At 39.4% G+C, this 23471-nt stretch overlaps 1 protein-coding gene across 1 annotated transcript in view; it reads right to left on the reverse strand.

Annotated features, from left to right (window-relative positions):
- Positions 1-23471, reverse strand: part of CNTNAP5 (contactin associated protein family member 5) — a 289197-nt gene that overhangs the window by 24628 nt on the left and 241098 nt on the right. Inside the window, exons 18-20 of the mRNA XM_064661315.1 lie at positions 18951-19190; positions 16768-16992; positions 1115-1245 (exon numbers count right to left, since the gene is read on the reverse strand). Of these exons, the coding sequence (XP_064517385.1) occupies positions 1115-1245; positions 16768-16992; positions 18951-19190 (596 nt within the window). The remainder of the gene's footprint in view (positions 1-1114; positions 1246-16767; positions 16993-18950; positions 19191-23471) is intronic.

Raw genomic sequence — 23471 nt, forward strand, 5'->3', positions numbered from 1 at the left:
ATAGAAGACTGGAACTTGAGGAAAACCCTGGCTTTTAACATAACCTTTCTTCTTAGATAATCAGGCCTACCCACAGCCCATAGTTGAGCCTTGTGTGATCATTTTACCACCCAGACATGGAAACTGGAGAGGAAAGAAAAATTGTGGCACTGTGTGTTTCTGTCTTCTTCTCATTTTATTCCTTAAGACACAACTTCTCTATAGACTCTGCAACCCTTCCCTGCTAAATGACTGCGACCCAGATCCAGCCTTTTTGCAATATGAACTGTTATAATTAGACTTAGAAAGAAAGCAGAAAGAGCAGTAAGATGATCCTCTTCTCCCTGCCTTGGAAAAACAGGTGATGCAGGAAAACAAAGCAGAGGAGGGTTCTTGGCTCTCATATGATTGTCACATTCAGCATGGCTTGCTCCTAGCTCTAGGACAGGGCGTTGTCATGCACATGGTGACTTGACTCTGCATTAAGGCAGCTTTTCCTTTTCTTTGAGAGGATGAAGCAGCTGGGGACACATTCTCCCTTGGGACACATACCCTAAATGTAATTACATTCCCAAGTGCTCATCCCTCAGTTGTTTTTCTCCCTTTCACAGCTTATTAATGACCCATACTGTGTTTTTCCTTGAAGACTACAGATCACACAGACATCACTAGGCCCCAGAACCAGCCCAATGCTCTAGATGAACATCTGGGCAAATGTGTTTCCTAATTCACAGATTGTCAGAAACAAGGGAAGGATTCCTCAACAGAAAACACCACTGTTGGGCATTCTGTGAAGCAGGGTCTGGATGGAGCTTTGCTCTAAGCTACAGGGCTGCTCTGCTGCTGGATCAGCTTTGGTTGCACCAGATCGGTGTAAAACCTTTGCCTCCTGCTGGTGATCAGGCATTGAAATCAGTGGATCTGACTCACAGAATCATAAAATGGCTTGGGTTGGAAGGGACCTTAAAGATCATCTTGCTGTGGACAGGGATACCTCCTACTAGACCAGGTTGCTCAGAGCCCCATCCAACCTGGCCTCATACACTTTCAGGGATGCCACAATTTCTCTGGGCAAACTGTTCCCATGTTTGTGGCACCAAGTATTATTTAACACTCAACATAAGCCGTGGCATACCTGAATGATGAGCTCTCTGCCTTCTCTGTTAATCTTCACATGGTGCAGCTCTCGGTTGGCAAAATTTCCGGAGTCGATGGTGAAAATGAGAAGCCCATCTTTACTCAGCTTGTATCGAACCTGTAAACTTCCTAAAAAGCAGAATAAAATTGCATGTACAAACCTGTGTCTATAATGAGATATCATTCAATAACTTTGCTCAACATATAACTCATTTTCTTTTTATTGCAATGGAGCAACAAGGTTAATAAGTCAAGAAAGATGTTGAGGAGAACTGAAAGAGTTCAAACTGTAATGAAAATTGTGAAGAAAATAATGCACTGGAGGAGTTTTACTTCCTACTAGGAAAGACTAGCAGGCTAACAAACTATGCTATGGAGAAACTTAATGAGTACCTAACTATAGAAAAGCAAGTGTGTCTGTCTGCAGGTCAGACATTGAGCACTGCCACAGAAGCTGATCTACATTATCCTGCAAGGGATCACTTCCAGCAGAGGGCATGCAGGGCTTGTACTGCTCTATTAAACTAATATTGCTGGATTTTACCATTTCTTTTCATCCAGACAATGCAGAAGACTGTGACAATTGTGAGAATTATAACTTAATTTCAGACATTTAAAGGCCCACGATACTCACATTATCATTTACATGCAATAAAAAGTATTTTTACTTTTGCTGACATATTTGAAGGAATAAATGTAATCATTATACAAATGAATGCCAAACATCTCATTCAATCTTTGTATCAAAACAAACATTGTGACTTCTGATAAATAACAGTACCATAACAAATCGAAGCACACAAGAAAACAAAGAATCCAGTATGAATTTTATTCCTTTAACAAATGACTACAGGGAATATATATATATATACACACACACACACGTGGGGCTATATATCGTATGTGTGTATATATATATATACATATATATATATATAAAATAATCTAAAAGGAAAAGAATCTATTCTGATAGAATCTTTTCAAGCATACTTTTCTGGGAATTAAGTAGCAGGGAGAAAAATACCATTCTGAAATTTTTGAACTCTTTATGCATCAGCAACCAAAATCCAAGGAACAACAGTGATACCATAGTTTAAAATCTCTTCTGGAGCTACTTTATTACTGTCTCCAAAGAGAAAATGAATGCTGACAGTACCACAGCCCTGGGGAAAGAGTCCTGCATTTATTCCCTGTTCTGAAACTCATCATAAAACACCCTGCCCTTCCTCCTTCCATTTCAGTGTTTGTGTTAGCACAAGTTGAAACTATTTCAAGTATCGCTAGATTTTGCAGAAAGCTACAAACTGTAGCTGTTACCTGTGCTGGACGGCAGGCACTGAGTTCCTGTTCGTCCCTGTAGGATGTGCCTGCACTGTTTTAGCCCCAGGATGAGGTTCAGTATTCACAGAGGAGACACTTGTGTGCCCACGGTGATACAGGGTCATGTCAGAGAAGCCCATGGTACACCTGCACAAGCTGCTGCAGTTGTATTGTGCACTGGAATGTCATTCAGAGGAACCTCTGACACCAGAAGCAGTCTGGCTGTTAAATGAGGGGAGTGAACAGCCCTGTTGGCTCCTGTGTTCAGCCATATCAGTGCTGCAAGATGGCTTGCAGATGTAGAGTTATTGAGAGAAGACATGGGACAGTTCTTCAGTACATAGAGTGGACATACTCACTCCCTTCAGCCTTCCAAGTCCTCCCTCAGTAAAGTCAGCTCTGTTGTTCTACAAGCTACTATAAAACCACTTTATAAAGAGCTTAAAACAAGGTATAAATTTCCTGCAGGGAAGGAATTTTTCCACCTCTATACACCTCACAGTGAAGTTGATAATCCTTCCAGATAGGATCTCTAGTCTAGTTAAGATCATCCCTGCTCCTTTTCCCTCACCAAGATGTTTGGCTCCTAAGAGCTGTACTTTTAAAACATTATTACAAAATCCAGTATTTCCCAGATGAGCACTGAGATCTGAGATTTGTAGGATAGAAAAAAAATCTTCCAAAATTGAGAGGAAAAGTGAGAATGAACTACTAGGATGAAGGCTTTTTAGCTGATTGAGAGGTCTACTGGATCAGGAGAGCTTTTAAAGTAAAAATAATAATAATAAAAAAAGGATAAAAGGCATTTACTTGCTCACACATAGTCATGGACATTAGAGGGGAATTTGTGAAGAGATCAAGGTCAGTAAAAACTGCTAAATTATTCAGTGTTATAATATAGGTTCTGATTCAGCTGCCTCAAATCATACTGCAAAGCTCCCAACCCTCATTGCATAGTGAGGGCAAGGAGCTACTGTCTCTCACCATGAATGTCACACTTAAAGTCCAAACTTAAATCACAGTCACATTATCTGGTACTGAATGAAAGATGCATCAACAGGGATTAACATCATAAGCATCTCAGAACCTCTTTAGTCTAGAAATACCTGAGAAAAGAAGCCCAAGTGCAAGGAAGTTAAGGGATCTTTTTCAGATTTGCTCACTGGACTGTGGAAGAGACAAGGAAAAGTGGAAAGGTTGCCCTCTTTACACAGCATAGCTGAGATGACCAAACAGAATAAGATGAAACTAAAACACATATTTACATATATATATATATATAGTCTAACAGATTAATCCAAACTAAAAAATCATGATCCAGTAGAAGTACTTTATAGGCTGCCTCTTACCCAGAGCCCTTGAAAGAGGTCTAAGGCAAGAAATGGAACAGGGACTAGGTTTGGTCTGTGACTTTATTTTGCAAATGTGAAAAAAAACTTCAGTGCTCTTTTTGAATGCTATGAACACAGACATATATAAAATATAATTGGTACTACACATGCAGGTGATCAGCAATAGCATCCCGTACATCTGTGTTCAAAGAGAGCCAGCATGACACAGACATGCAATCCATCCAGGCTCTCAGCTGCCACAAACAGAGATTTACCCATTGACTTTGTTAGAGAAGCACTGATTTTAAAGCAGAAACCATCTGTTCCATTTGCTGGGAGACAATGGACGGTTTTGACATCCATTAAGAACAGATCTTACTTTCTATAGTGGTGCAATTTCACCTTAAATCATGTAAAGAGATCAGTGAATGGCATATAATTTTGTCAAATTGCTTTGAATTCCAATGGTAACTTTTTTTATGGACAACTGCTCTTCAAAACTATTGAAAAGCTGGCATTTTGCCTGGGGTCAAATTTGCATTAATATAAACCAGAAGTACCTGGTCTCATTCCTCAAGAGGTGTTTTGGAATTTACACCATTGTAGCTGAGAGCTGATTTTGCCTTGCATTCAGTACAAAAACTTCAGTTTTCAGACTACAGAATAATTTGTCAGGCAGATCAAATTGTCAGTTTACTACTTGACAAGCAAAATAAATGGATTTTTAATTAGGATTATTATTAAGGATTTTTTCTGTTGTCCTCTGAATTTTGATTATCTAGTCCACTGACTTTCTTCATCACATCAGCCCAGAATCAGCAATGGCAAATAAAACTCTGTTCATACACCAGCTCTCCCTATTCTCTATTGTCTCTCTATTTTGCATCATTTTTGCCTCACAATAGGGATTCACACTAATCACAAGCAGTGTAATGTCTGGCAGTCTTATTGTACTCATGCCTGTCATCCTCTTTTCAGCTGCCCATGTCTGAGCATGCACACCTGGAGTGGCATAATGCTCAAGCAATGCACGGCCTGTTGTGTTCCTTTTCTAATGTATGTGGAATTGCTGGAGGCAATTTCTATGAAGTCAATAAAGGAGGAAGGGAAAGGAAAAGAGAGAGATAATTTTTTTGGCCTTGGGCTGAAAAATTTTACTGGGCCTATTACCCCAGCAGTGTTAGGTAAGAGTAGATTCACACTTGATTATTGCAGTCATCCATCTCCTTCAGCTTCGAATTCTGCAAACTGCAGATCAGCATGGACATATGCTGTGCTAGCTCCAGAACAGCCTGAGAGGGGAGCGAGCTCAGCTTAGGCACAGTGTTACCAAACACAGTGTGGCCTCTTTTCACCACTTCTGGAGGAAATGATTTCATGTGGGCTGCCATGCTACTGTGATAAGACCACTGCCTGTCACAAAGCTGGTTTGCTACAAATCACTGTGGTCTTCAATCTGTAACCTGCAGTATTATAATCCATGACTATAGGGCTAAATGGCATATCATCTGCCTGAAGATATCAAACAGCTACTGAACCATTTTAACAGGATTCCTGGGGGTTCCCTTGTGTAGAGGGAAGTCCTGGGAAACAGAGACCAAAGGGCAGTATTTATGCCATCCCATGCTGGTGACTAGGTTGGGGGTGTCTTTTCTGAAACAAAACACTCCCAGGACACTTCTTTCAATGACAATGGAGGCCAGAACTAGTACTTGCTAGAAGAACACTAATGATCCAGTTCAGCATAACCAACCTCCAGTCAGCTACAGGAATAGCATGGTGCCTTCAAGCTGCTAATTTTTGCTGAGGACAAGCTGCTGTAGCAGCTCTTAAGTCTAGTGGTAAAAAAGGACATGAAACTGGTTAGAGATTTCAAAGCGTTCAGCCTGAAGAAAAGATGTTCTGAGAATGCACAGTGTGAAGAAATATCTTGGCCACGATGTTACACATTCTTTGACCCAAACCTCTGCTGATTGAACATGTCAACAGGAGAGCTGTATTTCTTTTGCCTGTGTCTACAAAAGGGCTGAGTAGAATATCAGAAACATATGCTAGTTTTGTGGCCTATGCCCATCAACTTTGCATTCATTCTGGGCCACATAATCTAGAAAATGGAGCATGGGAAAATGGTACAGAGAGTGCTCTAGCTCAGGAGAAGGCTCCCTGTTTGAAAGATCTCACCCAGGGATAGCTATTTGGCAAAAACATAAAAGAAGCTTTGCAGAAAAGAGAAGTGGGATACCAGGAATTCAATCTGTAAATCCATCATTCTTAAGTAAAATTCTTGTCACACATGTCACCAGGACCACAGGTCTTGTGTCATTTAGTCTTGAAGAACCAAACAGCAAGGAAGAGGCTGGCATGCCCTTGGAGTCTGAGACTTCTCTGCAGGACCTTCATTTATGGAAACTGGTTTTAAAAGAGCCCAGATTGAACCCAACAACTCTTGCCAACTTCAATAGCACTTTTTAATGACTTAAACTGACTGGAGCAGCTGGCATGACATCTTGAGACACTGAGAGAAGCTGAGGTTAATTCAGGGAGCACATGTGGGTGGCACACATGAAATGTACAAATTTATCACCATCATGTAACATCAGGAAAAATCATTTAAATTAGGGAAGTTGACAACTCTGATTTGGGGGAAATGTGTATGTATGAAATAGTGAAGCATTGTATTAGGAAAACGGCCTTGGACTACTCCTGCCTGTCTAGTTGCCTCAGAGGCACCCAGAAAAAAAACAGAACTCAGTCTCCAACCAGCAGTGACCTTTGTCAGACTGCAAGATGCTGACTATACCACCACACGCACCCTCCACATTCCAGTGAGCTTTAGCTGAAAAGGAAAACAATTAAGGAAAACACAAATTAAACAAAGGGAGGAATATTAGTGAGGCTATTGATGTTGTTATTATGAAAAAACAAAATAAAAAAATAAAATATTTAGCCCAGAAAGCCATTTGCAGCTCCTAAGGTGTAAATGTCTGTTCGCTCCTGATTGCAGAACAGCACATGACATTTTTCTGTCATCTCTACCACAAAATATCTCTCTGGCAACTTGCTCAGCTTCAGTGAGGCAATGTTGCTCTTCATAGCCTAGATATTTAAAAATGAACCACCGTTTTCTCTGTCAAGAGCAACTGGCTAAGAAACATGCTCCTTAATTAGCAGCTTCTCCCCAGGGATATTTACTCAGTAAATTTACTCTTCAGTGGAAGTGCTGCTGGTGATTCTAAGAACAGAGCCCATCTCTCCAACGTCCAGTGGTGTTTAACTAAGAAAGTACTTACACTTTTTTAGGAGGTGACTCCTGTTGTTTGTTTTGCATGGAATAAACAAGGAAGTAAAACTGTTGAACATGTTTGCTGATATCATTACTCAGCTATTGCACTTGCTTATACAACACTGTTTCATAAGGTTTAAAAGAAAAATTCACCCCCTCAATTTTTTTGTAGTCTCTTATGGTAATAAAAAAATAGGTGGTTGTTTGAATGCCACCCACTCAATGCTTGAGACATTCAGGACTTAACAATCATATTCGAGCCATCCTATATTAAAAAAAAAACAAACCACAAACAAACAAAAAAACCCCCAAAAAACCCAAACAAAACCCCCAATACTTCCCCTTTACGTTGCATTTCTTCAATTTACATAAAACCACACCCCAAAAGGACCCTATCTGGAGGCCCATGACCAAAGTTCACTTTTCAATCCTGCTAGGCAGCTGGACCCAGATAAATGTAGCTAGTTCCCCTACATGACTGACAAGTGTGTTTCACCTTTATAGATATATCATTCCCACCAGCTGCCAGTTGGCTTTCCACAGATTGACCAGCAATTAACAAGGAACAGGTAGATGCTTTTTACTCCAAAGGTAGAAAATACTAAAAACTGTCTCTCCAGTTCAGCTCACAGGCAAGCATAGACAGTGGTGCAGTTATGTATCCTGGAGATGATGGACACTGCCACAAATTTGGAATCTACCAGCTTGATGAATGCTGACAAATTGTCTTCCTTTATTGTGTCACAGTTTATCCATTGGTAAAATAGATGAATGTTCACATCCTTTGGAAACCTCCAAACAACCTCCACAACCTTTGTGTGAGGAGTAATTTAAAAACAATACTATTAGTCATTATTATTATCCCTCCTTTTGTAGGTATTTATTTTTGCTGAAGGAAGTGGTTACTGTTTCTTTTACAAAGTGATGCTACATTTACTATTTTTCTTTTCCCTGAAGGGCATTGAATGTAAAGATGAAGGAAAGAGCTGAGGGTGTCAGATGCAGTTACATATCCCTGAAAGTACTTGCTTTCTGATGGCGAGATTTATTCTGGTAAATTTTAACCTATACCTTTTCTACAGATTATTTGGAATTTTAAAAGACTTTCACTTTAAGACCCTTCATTAATGAAGGCTATCTTAGAATCATAGAATAGTTTGGGTTGGAAGGGACCCTAAAGATCATTTCCAACCCCTCTGCCATGGGCAGGGACACTTTTTATTAGACCAGGTTGCTTAAAGCCCCATCCAATCTGGCCTTGAACACTTTCAAGGATGGGTATCAAAAACTTCTCTGGGGAACACATTTCACTGCCTCAGCACACTCACAGTGAATTTCTTCCTAACATCTATTCTAAACATACCCTCTTTCAGTCTGAAGCCATTACCCCTTGTCCTATCACTATATACCCTTATAAAAAGTCCCTCTCCAGCTTTCTTGTAGCCCCCTCTATGTACTAGAAGGGGCTCTAAAGTCTCCCCAGAGCCTTCTCTTCTTCAAGCTGAACCCCAGTTCTCTCAGCCTGCCTTCACAGGAGACAGCCCTGTCACTGTCTTCAGCCCTCTGATCATTTTTATAGCCCTCATCTGGACTCACTCCAACAGGTCCACCATGTCTTTCTTATGTTGGGGTCCCCAGAACTGGACAATACTACAGGTGTAGTCTCACTAGAGTGGAGTAGAGGGGGAGAATCATCTCCCTTGACCTGCTGGCCACGCTGCTTTTAATGCAGACCAGAACACGACTGGCTTTCTAGATTGTGAGAACACATTGTCAGGTCATGTTGACCTTCTCGTTAACCAACACTCCCAAGTCTTTCTCCTCAGGGGTGCTCTCAATCCATTCTAAGTCCAGCCTGTATCTGTGCTAGGGATTGCCAAGAATCACATGCAGAACCTTGAATTTGGCCTTGCTGAACTTCATTATATAAAACATCTGTGTGATACTATTGGATCTGATGCTCATATCTCTGCTCAGATCTCTCCTGTCTATAAACACACACTAATGCCATTAGTCTCATGCTCAGACACCCAGTAGGCCCTATGGCTTCCATCTCCCACTGTACTTTTCATTTAAGACCTGCATAGCAGCCAAGGTGGCAGGAAGAGCTTTTATTCTTTACCCTGTGAATGAAATAAAAAGTATCATCCTACGAATTTTATTCCAAAAGTTCAACTGGGCTTTGAAAATTATGCATCATCACTAACTCTATGTGAATTACTGTTGGGAAAAAAGGACTGAGATCTGCGGTTGTGATACCCCGAGGAATTCATACCAACCTGCTTTCACCAAGATGCTGACTCGTTGTTTCCATTTTTCCTAATATCTTCTAAACGTACCTCTTTCCATTTTGGCAGTACTGATACCTGTTCAAGCAAGGACTTGTTTTGTGTTGACCTAACAAATAGCCATTATGTTCAGCAATGAGAACACAGAAAAAGAAGGTATGAACAGAAAAAAAGAAGCAATCAATTTGAGCACTACATGATGCCTGAGCAGGAGAATGAGCAATAATCTTTTAGACAAGACTAGTGAAAAATAATCATATGCCTCTTCTTAAACCTCCTTTTCATTCTTAAGTCATAATAAAGACAGCACATAACTCTGTGGATTAATGGCTTTCTGAGGTTAATCATGCTTGTTTGTGTTGAGCTCTACACACACTGCCTGGCTGGTCATGAATCTCTGGGAAATGTCCTGCTCCTCTGACCAGTAAGTCCATCTAAGAAATGCCTATTTCATAGGTTATATCAGTGTCTCTGAATGAAGTTGGATTCTTTAGAAAGGGACTTGATAATAACCTCTCAATGGAAATACTTGAGTTTATAACAAGCCACAATCATTGGCATACAAAGTATGGACTCATGTCCTTAAGTCATCTAATGGGAAAAATTAGAGGAAGAATGATACATTTTCTTAGCAAAAATCCTAGTACAAGAACCATATAATGGTAGCATTGTGATGACTTTTCTGTAGCAAAATATATGCCTATACACACATATTTTCAGTAATTTACCTTCAAACATGATTCGATTCTGTGATCTTTCACAGAACCGTAGAATGGCTGAGGTTAAAAGGGATCTCTGGAAGACATGTCCAACCCCATCCTACTAAAGAAGGAATCCTACAAATCAGTTGCCCAGGGCCATGTCCACATGGCTTTTGAATACCTGCAAGGATGGAGATTCCACAGTTTCCTAGGCAAGATGTGTCAGTGCTCAGTCACCCTCAGCAATAAAAAGAGTTTTCTAATGTTCAGATGAAACCTCATGTGTTTTGGTTTGTGCCCATTGCCTTTTGAGTGGCCTTGCAATGACATCTGCCAGTTCTCTCAGCACTTGTGGGCGAATCCTACCAGTGCCCCTGGATTTGTATCCCAGTTTGCCTAATGCCCATTCCCTGAATCTGATCCTCTTTCACCAAGCATACATCTACCTTGCTCCAGATGTTTCCCCTCTACTCGACCTGAGATTCCTGAAGGCCGATCTCAGTCTGCAAAGACAAGTGTCTGTCTTGTAAAGACTAAGACATAATCAGTCCATTTCATCAGGTAAGAAGGACAAAGTCACATTTTCATAATTCACAGAGAATAACTGATATGCTACAGGAAAAAATAAAATATTAATAGGAATACCACACACAAGAGAGAAAAGGAGGCTTGCTTGGACCCAGACTCACTCTTCCAAGTATTATTGACTTGGGCTCTCTGTTGTGCACAAACAGCTATACTGCTCCAAGGTAGCACTTAAGCCAATGGTTCTGCTGGGCTACAACTCTCACTGCACACAGCTCTCAGTCCACAACACAGATAATTCTTAAGCTAAAAATAACCGAAAAATTACTACTGTCAATCCTCAGGGCTAAAGCTTTCAATAAAATGGGTTCTGAAAGACCCTAATTTCAGAATTACTGAAGAGTTTATATATATATATATACATAATCTATCTATATCAATATCTATGTCCATATCTATATCTATATCCATATCTATATATCTGCAGCATTTATTCAAACATAGGAACTTGTGACCCTCTGTCCTTCCTCTCATTTCCACAGAAATTCAACAATAAAAATGACTTATCAGCTACAAAATGTGAGCTAGGAACTCAAGCTTTATAGGAGACAAACACCTCCTACAAGGAAATGGGAACACGTTTTCTTTCTAGCTGACTATCTGCAGCCAGTGGTCTGAGGTTTTATGCCAGATACCAGTAAGTTCAAAGTCAGTCTGTATATAGGCAGAGCACACATCAATTATTGACTGCATGATCAACCTTTCTTGCTTAGTGTAATCCAATTACAGTTCCCTTGTTTTTCTCTTGTGGGTCTTCATGACATCTCTTGACCCTTCAGTATGGCAAAATAATCTTCATGAGTACAAACATGTCCATGAATTCAGATAATGAAACAGATTCAGTTCTCTTCTCTTGGAAAGCAGAGATAGAGATCTGCCAGAGTCCTTGGCTGAATGTTGTGGCTGCTACTCCTTTCAAGCTGGTTTTGCACACTTAGGGATTTAGAGTGCCATATGTTAACACAAACATTAAAAAAATTGGTCTTGGGTGCCAAGTCTGCCTCTTCCCTTAAAGACATTTTGGTGCTGGATTTGAAGTGAAAATTCTAATCAGCATTCCTATTTTCTGTGAAGTGTGCTTCCAGTAGGGAAATGTCAAAGGGACCAGAGGTGTTTCTAGCCACAGGAGTTTCTCTCTTTAGATAGAAGCTGATTAGGAGATCTCCTGCCACCCCAGGTACTCATGGTACCACAGCCAGTCTCCCAATTAACAACTGGGGAAAATTTCTTTTACATTCATCATTACCAATCAAACGGTCTCTAGCCCCTCACTCAGTAAATAACATAAGATTTCAGGGCCAACTATAACAACTGCATAAATTATATAGTGCTATCTGCCATATGAAATCATTTAATGGTTGCAAACCAAAGCTAGAATGGGAACAATCCTACATCACTCAAAGACAATTGCTTGTCTCCTCCACAGAGCCATCTCCCACACTTCCCAACATGACTATCTTTCTTGCTCCTGATCTGTTAAAAATAACTATACCTGAACCTTGGCATCATTTTCCACTTCGATCACATAAATTGTGCAGGTTGTTCAATGGCTATTGAGAGTCTGTAAGCCACAAGGTGTTCTCAAAAGGGAAGACAACTGCACTAGTAACAACCTAGTCTAGAGGGTCTTTCGGCAGCAGTTAGTTAAGGTCCTGTGGTATCCATGTCCCAAAACTAGAACCCACAAGGGGGTAAAGAAAAAGAACCAGAAAAATAACCTCCCAGATCCATCTCAGTCTTTCGGTGAGTCCTATTTGACCTAATTATTTTAGTTTTGCTCCATTGAACTTCAGAGTGTACAGCATGAACAGGATCAAAAGATTCTTTGCCTAAAAGACTGAACTAGATTTTTTTGCCTCTCTTTACCACTGACTGACAAAAGCTTTGGCTGGTTGAGATGAAGCTCAACTTGAAAGCAAAAACCATAAGGAGAATTTATATGCTTTCAACAAAAAGGCTGCTTCTGACTTCGAGACAAGTGACTACAGGAGATTTTGAGTTTATTAAAAAAAAAAAAAAAATAGCTTCTCACTGACAATATTTGCTTCTTTTTGTAGAGTGTTAATTCAGCTTACCTCTGTTACACATTTTTACTTCTTTTCCTATTTACTTCAAATATCAGCTTATTTCAAGACTTTATAGGGAAGTGGAGCTGATATAAGCCCTGCTACTATATGCTGAGCATTAGAGAATTACTCAAGTTGTTTTCATTTGTACTTCTGTTTTTAACTGTGCTTTCTTCCTTGTCTGTAATCTTTCCTATGCAACTTCAGAGTCTTGCTTTCCAAAAGAAATGGAGAACACAGCTCAGTGTGATGGCGATAGGTGCTGGACAGGAAGAAAAAAAAGGACTCAAATTGTTTAGTTTCTTATGAGATCAGATAGTAAATACAGATAAATTTTCAATCACTCTAGGATAGTTTGAGATTCTATCTCTCTTCTTTGATGCTGGCTATCTGCTGTTTTTCTAGATTAGGATTCATATTGTTTCCATGGAAAAAGCCAACAAAACTGAGAATCAAATATTTGGGAAAACATTTTCTAGACAAAGTACTTCATCATATTCATAACACATTCGATTACTTGCAGGGCAGGAGGAAGAGTGGGGAAAGGAGAAGCACTAGCAGTTTCTTTCTTAACATTTTTCTCCCCCATCAATTATTACCTTTAGGGAACAAGGCAAAAATAACAATATAATGGCACTTTGAGAAATATAATAACTTTGTGAAATCATGTAAATGCAAAAATGTACAGTGAAAAGCTAGCCTGGAAAAGAAAAAATATTTTTTTCTTGGTAGTATCTTCCCATGATGTGGATAATTTCTGTGGACTGGCACACTGAAAAGGTTAATTAGAGCTGTTTACCAATTTTCTGTAGCTTAGTAACAGGCACTGTAATTTGAAATTTCTACAGAAATAATATTAAAAATGCACTGCCAATCCTGCCAATCATTACAGTATTGCTAATCTTTTCGATGCGGGAACAATGGGACTATGTAAGCTTTACATACATACCCATCTATATACATGTGTATGGATTAATAGAACTGCTTCTAGAAATATTATCTGCCAGGAACTACTGAGCATCTCATTTTATATTAAGTCATCTGAATGGGTGCAGAACTGTAGCTTCTGCATTGACATATGGTGGTACCCAACACCTGTCATAACCTTACCTCCTCCATGAACCCCCTGCCCTCTAAGGCTCCAAGCACTGGAAGAGCTTTCTGTGTGGGCAGCATTGATCTGATGGGTGAAGCCAGGAGGGAGTAGCTTTTAGTCTCCTTTTGCAGACCTGACATTGGCAGGTTGGGTAACTCTAAAGGAATAATTTCACTACCAGAGTTCTGGTATCTCAATCGATACATACTGTTTCTTCTAATAATATGACCTTCTTTAGAGACTGACAGTGCAAAGAATGTTGGGGTTAAATGTACCTATTTATTAAATTTATTGGAACCAAATAATTTTACAGGAAATACTTCACACGTGACTGTATTAGACCACAGCTGCCTATACAAGTCCACTTTCATATAAGCCCTTTTAATATACCCTAACTATGAATAATCCTTGCAAATACTTTAATTTCTTTTATGTTAAATATTTAACACAGGAAGTCTGAAATACAAGAAACATTATTCTCATTATCTCTTTTATTAACTAATAATTTGCCCAGTTATTTTGCGGATAATAGAAAAGAGGAATAACATAAGGATAAAAGAGGATACATGAGTATTAGCTTGAAAAACTGTTCAAAAAGGAGAAGTATTAAAGTACACATAGACTGTTTTAATACCGTTTCTTAACAAGAGGAAAGGGTCTTGGGATTATGGTAAAGAATATTGCTGCTCACCTCTTAACTGAGAATGCCCATTCCCATTTCTCCAGGAACTTAACCTTTATTTAACAAATCAGTTATCCAGAAGGGACCTGCTTATGTCCTACTATACTCGGCAAGATTCCTTGAAGTGAGCCAATGAGAGAGATGGAATCACACTCACTTTCAGTGCTACAAAGGACATTGATATTCATAGTCCAGTAACTTTATGGCAAGCATAAACCTCTTGGAGGAAGAAAGAGTAACATATCTGAACCTTATTTTCATTGAAATAATTTCACTTCCAAAGGCTAAAAAGTAAAAGGATATGAAATTTAACAAATTATTACATTTGGGACAAAAGGTAGAGAATATACATGATTGAATGACTGTCTTGAAAGAAAGCCACAGAAGCATGCACAGAGTAATCCTGAGGGAGACTTTCAGGATTTAACTAAAGTCAGCTAGTTATCTTAATCATTCTTTGCATATAGTGCTATGTTTCATAGTCCAGAATTGTGGAGCCTGACATCTCACCAGCCCTCTGAGTAACTGTCACCATCATATTACACGTGAGTAAAAGGAGGTACAGATCTCAAAAAAGCACCATTGTTTATTTTGCCTGACTGTGCTGAGAGCTGCTCCACTTAATTTCAAGATGTACTGAGTCCCTGTCTCCAACTAAGCCAAAACAGAGATCTGCAGAAGCTGCAGCTGACACAAAGAAAGGTTAATCTCTTCTCCTGCTGATCTGCTACAAGCTATGTCCTGATCCCAACCCCTTCTCCAGCCAACACTAAAACCCCTACTTCCAGAACTTCTCAATTATAGTTTATGTATAGTGCATTTCATCAATAAAAGTCAATTGGCTCATGTTTCTAAGGTCATTTTAGACTACTCTGGCAGCAATAAAGGTGACTTAAATGGATATTACATTTTCATTCACTTTAGGGCTATTTCTGATTGCCTGAGTGGCATCAAGAGACCTGAGTGTAACTGAGAAGCAGATTCCAAGGTTTCACCTCAGCAGGGTATAACCTCTACCACCCTGGAGCTACACACTAAAATATTCATATATCTGAAAATCATAAACACTTGCCTCCAAGAGCAAATTACAGATGGAAATCTGGGTTGGGACTGAACAGGAGAGGGTTAGGGTTACCTCAGTAGTCCCACTTCCCTGGCACAACTTCACTTGGAGTAAATTGGTTCAGGCAGTTACTATTCCAGCTGCCTCTCCCAGGGATTAGGATACTCATCCCTTGCCAGCCTGAATGCTAGCCACATAACATAACCAAGAGAAACTACTGCAAAATCCATACAGAGAATAAAACCAGTTTTGATTGTTTGGTTTTGTTTGGTTTTTTTTTTTCTTTGTTTGGTTGGGGTTTTTTCCCCTTTTATAGTTTCATTTGACAGCACTTGAAAGTGTAGTATTTTGGAATTTGAAAGGCTTCAGAATGGTCTGGGTCATTCGGTCAAATGTACATATTCAACCACATGACATTAACTTTCTATTGTTCTGCCACAGGCTACTGACTCACCAATAAGCTTACTCATCACTTCCAGTGCTCCAGCGCCTGATAACTCTTGAATAATTCAAACATTCCCATTTGCCTAGGATGATGTTTGTCTGGAGTGATTTTTCTGAAAGCACTGCAAGGACTCAGGAGTCAGTGTCTTTCTGAGTAAACACAGGGCCTGAGCCCCTAAAAACTTTAAATGTTTTCAAAAAATCCCCACCTCATGCACCTTTTAACAGAAAATGGATTTACACCTCCTGTTTTGGTCTGTAAACCTAGAAAACGTTGACATTTTCTGGCTTTAATATTCAGACGTACTGACCATATTACATTGAAAAAATCCAGTGAAGAGCAATACATGTGCCAAGAAAGATAAAATTCTAATATATTTCTGTACCAAGTGTTTTTCTACAGACATGGTATTTCTCATTCCCTTATCTTGATGGCCTAATGGATCACAATGTGGAATAAATAGCAAGGAATTGCTATTACATAGTCTTGCCAAATGGAAGTCAAAGTACATTTTAAGCCCCAACAAAATGATTACTCAAAGACTGAACAGGCAAGTGTAGCCAAATGCCAAATAAAGGGACATAAACAAGAGTGATGGCCATTTTCATGAACCAAATATCATGAAGTTGATAAAGTTGCAGACACAAAAATTAACTTTAATCAGTGCAGAATTCTATCCTATTCTCACAAAAAAATCCAAAAACCAGAAAACAAACAAACCAAAATCAAAGCAACAAAATCTTTACAAAGTTACACTGGTCTCACTTTGGTAGCAAATCAAGACTACTTACCATTTTTGGAGAGAATCACAGCCAAATATTCATGAAAATAGGTGTTGATGTACAGTAGAAGGCTTGGGGTATGTGCTGTGAGAAAGCTAAATGCAATATTCTCCTTGGACATGACAGCATCCGCATAAATGGCAGAGCTTGAGGTGCTTGCATTTTTCGTGACAGGATAAGGTTCTTGGAAAATATAGGTAACAGAAGTGCCGGCTTCAAATAATGCAGAAACCTCTGAAAACATATGTAAACCAAGAGAATAATTTCACCTACTGCATTTTCAGATCTCCCAGGAAGGAATGGACGTGAACTGACTACCTCAGAAACAGAACATTGCAAAATGCCCCTGACCCAGCTGACAACAGTATTCCTTCATTTGGATAAGCAGTGTGTCCTTCCTTACAGTCAGTTTGTCTGGCATAGGGAAGGATAGTGAATGGAGACATAAATTCAACAATTTTAGTGCTAGAATCAGAGTTCCACAAGATGGAACAGCCTGAAATGTCTGTCAGCCAAATAAATGCTTAGTTCACCACCTTCTGACAACTGAATATTCTCTGTAAGGCAATATTCCCTGTCTTCCCTCCAACAGTAAAGACAACATATTTGTTTTTTCCAGTCTCCTTTTTAAACAAATTCATTATTAAAACAACACATTGACCAAAGACAGCGAGTAAGGAAAGCTATCTTTGGTAGCATCAAATGAAGAGGAACATCTACCTATACATGCTTGGATCCTAAGAACTCATGCTTCTGTTTTTAATATAGATAGCATAGTCTGGCCATGGATGACACAGATGGGATAACAGCAGAGTTTTTTTTCAATAAAGTCAGGATGGTAACTCTCCAGTAGAGCAGCTTCACCTCTACAACAGCATTTCCTAATGGGACAATATATGGGTATTTGGTATGTCTCTTGTGGCATCCGTGTCAAATCCTCAGCTTGCGTGAGGGAGCATAGTTCCATGGACTGCGGTACAACTGCCCTGGTTCCAGACAGGACAGGGTTATTTTTCCATTAGCCAGGAGGGGGCATGGCCAGGACCCAGAGGTTATTCTATGCCAACTCACATCATTTTCTGGGGATGGGGGAAGAGGTCCCTTTTGGGTCGGTGTAGCATGGGGAGGGAGCAGTCGAGTACTGTCAGGGAGTTTCTGTGTAAATTATTCGCTTCTTTCTTGTACCCTGTATTGTTAATGTCACTTTTCAGTTTTTAATCTTCTTGTTGTTTCCAGTAAATTGTTCTTATCTCAACCTGTAATCTTTACCTTTTGTGCCTCGAATTCTCCTCTCTAGTCCACTGCAGGGGAGGGAGAATGAAAGAGAGGTGGGAGCAAGCGAGAGCATGTGGTTCAGAGTGGTTTCAGTGGAAAAACATAAATTGGAGAACACCACTCCTAAACCATGATAACAGCTAAGCCAATTTACAGCAACAGATGATGCAGCCTACTTAGCAAACCCCTCACATTTGTGAGGTGAGGGGCAGCCATGGAAATTAAAAATTCACACTGCATATTGCTGTCACTGAGAAGGAATTTTGTTAGTTTCAAAAAGCATGCTCTCTAAATTAGAGGTTCCTTATTTGCCCTGCTCATTTTTCTGGTGTTGACAGCATCTTCTACAAGCCACCAGAAGGGTTCAGTGAGGACACATTCACCAAAGACTGAACCATGCAAATCAGTTTTCTCCTGAATGCTTCATGCTTATTTTAAAAATTTCTTAACGTTTGGATGGGTTGTCACAGAAATGGCAAAAGAACATAAAAAGACTACCTCTTTTTGTCACATCATTGCTCTAAAACTTTGTAAAGAAAAGCTCTCAAGATTTTTTTAAGGTGGACAGAATGGGATGAGGTTTAAGAACAACTAAACTAAATGTTCAGACATAGGCAAACACCTGTATGAAAAAATTCAGCCCTATTTGTTTATGTCTGGGGCAAGTTATATGCCACTGAATACAGGAATCATAGCGGGAAATAGTTGTAAATTTTACTAGTACAGCTGACATCATTTTCATTTCTGAGGCCAACACTGAAGTCAAAAAAAGGTCTTGTAGTCTGCTTCAGATAAACTCTTAGTAACGCTGAAGGGACAGCTGATAATAGAATGTATTGTAATACAGGGGACACTGAGCTGACAACCCTGCTGTAGTGAAATGGTGCTGAAGATTAGAATCAAAGCTTGCTGCCTACCTTGTTTGCAGAAAGGTCCTTCATAGGCTGAGTTGGTACAATCACAGAAGTAACCAGTATACTTCTCCACACATTTACCTCCGTTATGGCACAGGTTACCATAACTGCTGCAATGCCCTGGACATCCAGGTTTAACACCAGGTGTCATTTTAGCTCTCTCTTCAAGGTCAAGTTTCTGTCCATTTAAATGCAGAGATCGAATGCATCCCAAAAAGCCCTTCTGTCTGGAAGCTGTTCCTCCTGAAAAGGAGAGAAAAAGGGGCATTCACTCATTGGTGAGTCTTCACAGTAATGAAAGCCATTAATTTCAATCTAGAGGTACAAATATGAATCCACAATTTAAAAAAAAAAATAATTATATATTATATGCCAATACATAAAGTGGTAAAAGATGACAGATGGACAGCCCTGGGAACTAAAGGTCTCTATTTTTATGAAAGGACTAAAAAGTTGTATGTGACACTTTATTTTTGCCATTCTTCTCTTTTTTGGCTTGTCTACTCTCCTGTCTGGCATTAAAACTGCAAATTCATTTGGGAGAAAGATTAGTTTCTTTATTGTATGTTTGCACATCACCAAATACATGAGAAAATCAAACCAAAAATGTTGTTGGGGGTTTTTTTCCTATTTGTTGCCATAGTACAAAGCATAAATAACACCCCAATCCCAACAGCAGTGAGTTAACATGCTAATGAGTCCAGATAGCAGGAATGAGTCATGTTCAGCACCAGGCCTGCTGGCTGAAGGGATATGACTTGGGTTAGAATTTATGAATGACTTCCCAACCTGACATGGCACCCGTAAATGGTTGTTGTAGCAAGAAACATGAGTTCAGGTCACAGATGTGCTATTTATTACAATTGTTAAATATAATTGCATTTCTTCCTGAAGACCAGACCTGTATGGAACTATGCAAGAGGGCAGTTTAGTCTCTACAAGCTATCTAGCTTTGCATCTGTCCAATGAATTTGCTAACACTGTTACAATGAAGGCGCTTTTTCCATAAGAGGTGGTCTCTGAGAATAATAATTACAATTGTTACTCTATGAAAATATAACCATTTTTCTTATCATAGGCTTTTTTTGGCAGTTGCCATGTTTTGCTTTTGAAGATACTTCAATTTCAATCGCTGCTAGGAAATCTAATTGTGGTTCAGGAGTTATCAGCATTTGCAGACTCTGAAATGTTAGCTTTATTGGTGATTCTCCTGCAAAAGTAGTATGAAAGAACTTATTATTCTTCTGTAGAAGTTGGTTCTATATCAAAGTGTATGAGATAAAAGATTACATCATTTGATAAGCCCTTGCAGAAGAGTATCTATTTTTTTTCATAAATTAATAAAGTAAGATTCCTGCAAACTAACAGAATGCAGTAACAGTCTAAAAAGCAACCTCACCCAAACCCTAGTGTTCTGCAACACTGGGGTTTTCTTCCTGGAACATTAATAGCAGAAATACTTCATTCAAATTAGAGTAATTGAACTATAGACAGTATGCATGAGACACATTTATTTCACGCTAATCTTATGATACTTTTCTCAGAGAAATAAATATTTTTAAATTTCTCTTTAGCCATTCTTAGATATTCTTTACAGGAGGGCAAATGTTAGCTCACTTATTTTAGAGGCCCTCTGAGGACAAGAATCAGGCCTTCTGCATTTGCTGCACTTTGCACACACAACCCTTTTGCTTGGAGATTTTGTTCCAAAACAAAACATATCATACAGAATTTTCAGTCATGTCCACATAAGTAGAAATGTGATTTCTTCCTTTAAGGCTACTGGTTACTTTGTTTTCTTTTGCACAGGAGGAAAACACAAATATTACAAGGATAAATGACAGTTTCCTTGCCTCTTCTCTGCACACATACAAATCCCAGCTGAATCGTATAAAGAATGAGTAAAAACTATTGCTAACTGTTCCACAGATGTCATGTTTATTGCACTACCCACATTCTTATTGCTCTCTAAAGCATTTTGAAGGCCATGTTAAGTTTCTCACTCTTCTCCTCTTATAATGTCTGGAGAGTATAGGGCTTAACACAGACCAATTATATGATCCTAGACCCACACAGTATTGCTTAAGCAAATCTGTTTATTATTTTGGGCAGTTTTCTTCAATTCACTAGACCTAATCTTCATATCCATTCCCGCAAAGCAAAGAAAAACAGAAAACAAAAAAACCAAAACTCTTCCTCAAATCAAGCTTTGCAGATTCTTCCTACTCAAGTATGCCCGATGGACTGGACAATTCAATGTATGAGACCTAATGTTTTATTCAGGAAAACAGATTTTAGGATAAGCCTACGGACCATAAACACCGAAGTTAAGAGTGTACTGTGTTGAGTGGAGGTGACAGTCAAATGAGCCATACTGTTTTCAGCAAGGTGGTTATGCAGCTGAATTTTAGTGAGGAGCCTTTGGGCAAAGAAGAGAGAATCTGAGAAGAGGGGGCAAGAAGCTCACAACTGAGCACTCATAGCATAGCTTGGTGACACAATTGGCTAAATAATTAACATTTTAGCAATGAGTTCTGGATTTGCTTTAAAAAAAAAAGGACTTTTTGCTGGAAAAAACTGGATTGGGGAGGCTGAAGCAGCGTGAATAAGTATTAAGAGCATCCTTGCTTTATGTAACCGATACAGAGAAAAGCAAAGGGCAGAGAAGTATAAGAATCATAATCAGGAGTAGGTGAACTTGCTGTGATATTCCTCAGGAGACCTCCAAGTCACAGTTGTTAGTCTCAAACTGAAAGATGTACAAAGCAGACAGGATACAGAAAGAGTTAGGCGTTAATTCCTCCTCCTGGCCTCCATGGAGCCTACAGATGCCTTTAAAACCAATAGTAGTAAACAAAGTATACCCCTTCTTTTCTTATCCTTTCTTCTGTCTACAAAGAAAGTTTCTTAGATGTTGAGATGTTGTTGGGGTTTGCTCTCCCTGGGGTACAACTGCCTAGAATGGACAGAGGAGGTTCACTCAAGGATTTATTCCTTGCTCAGTTGTTCCCAAGACAGAACAAGGAACCCAAGCACTTAATTTTGCCAGTGTCCAGAACATACCAAATGAATAGTACAAACAGTTCTGATCAAAGCTTTATTCATCAAATTAATTTCTTAGGATTTGTATTTTGTTTCTCTGATATTACTTCTCTGAGTTCAAATCCTGTTCTCAAAGAGGCCTATGATGACTGTCTTTCCCCTCCCTATGATGGAGTCTTATGGTCATGCCTATGGCACTAGGTAAGGCAGAACTTCATCTCAGACTATGCCATGAGAGGAGATAATGATCCATCCCCTCCAGGACCACAAGGATATGCCAGGCACAGCTGCACTATACAAAAGTTTGTCCCGCATTTTGAGTGCTGAAAAAGACTGTCTGTCGAAAGGAATGATTTTTGCCTGCCCCTTCTGAGCAAGTAACGTGCCAAATTGGCTTGTTACTGGGCAGTTTGGTGCAGTTGATATTACCTAACCTGAACATTTGTTTGAGATCTGGTCTTTTCACAGTACTTTTTTTTTTTTTTAAATTAAGAGAAGAAACATAGCCAGGTGTAAGGATGTTCATGCTGTGACTGAGGATTATAACGTAGCCTAAAGCACTTAGATATCCAAGACCCACTAAAAGAAATTGAAAAATGGTTTTCTAACTCCTTTAGGCTGCATTAAAATCCAAACTTGTTTGAGTGTACTGGCAATACAAGTCATTTCTCCCTTCCACTTCCCACACACAGAAAGCTACCTCAGAAGCCTGCCACAGAGAGTCATTAAGACTGGGAACCCCTTAATCACTGTCAGTAGGCAGAATGCTGCAGAGACAAATATGTTGTGGATTATAGGGGGAGTAGGGAGTAATATTATGTGCTGTTGCTTCTTTCCAATTTACATTGCTGTTTATGTATTTATTTTTCAGATGGGATAAAATTCACTCTGCATGGTTGAGGTATTAAATCAGTAGCTTTTTATTAGAGATTGGAATGAGACCTTCACTAGAAACAAACTATGTCACATCTGTGTATTACTGGAATTCTGCCACATTTCCCTGGAGCACCCAGGGACAAACAGTATCAGAATCAGGAAGCTGCCCAGGTTTCCAGCTATTCTGACAGCTCTTAGAAAAACTCAGAAAGTCACAAAGAATTTTGGCCTTCCACATGGCAGAGTTAACGGCTGAAAAAGCACTCCCAAAAACATTTGTGTTTATGTCCCTTTTGTTCATAGTTCAGTAAAAGTGTGGATGAACAACTGAATGCAATCTATTTCTCGGTGAGAACTTTTCACTTGACTGAGATAAATACCTATATCCTAGAGTTTTCTGTAGATATTAGAGTAAAATCAGTTGGAGTTCACTGCTGAAATCAACTGTCCAACCTGTTCCTTAAAGTATAGCTACATTCAGAGGAGGTACAGATTCACTTCACCACCAAAACCGATGGGAGCTTTTCTGCACAGCTGTTACCCATCCACTCAACTTCCAGCTTGTACAGATGCATTATGTTATTCTGCCACAGGTGCAGGGCTTCG

Source organism: Pseudopipra pipra, chromosome 7 (genome assembly GCF_036250125.1).
Source record: "Pseudopipra pipra isolate bDixPip1 chromosome 7, bDixPip1.hap1, whole genome shotgun sequence".
NCBI lineage: Eukaryota > Metazoa > Chordata > Aves > Passeriformes > Pipridae > Pseudopipra > Pseudopipra pipra.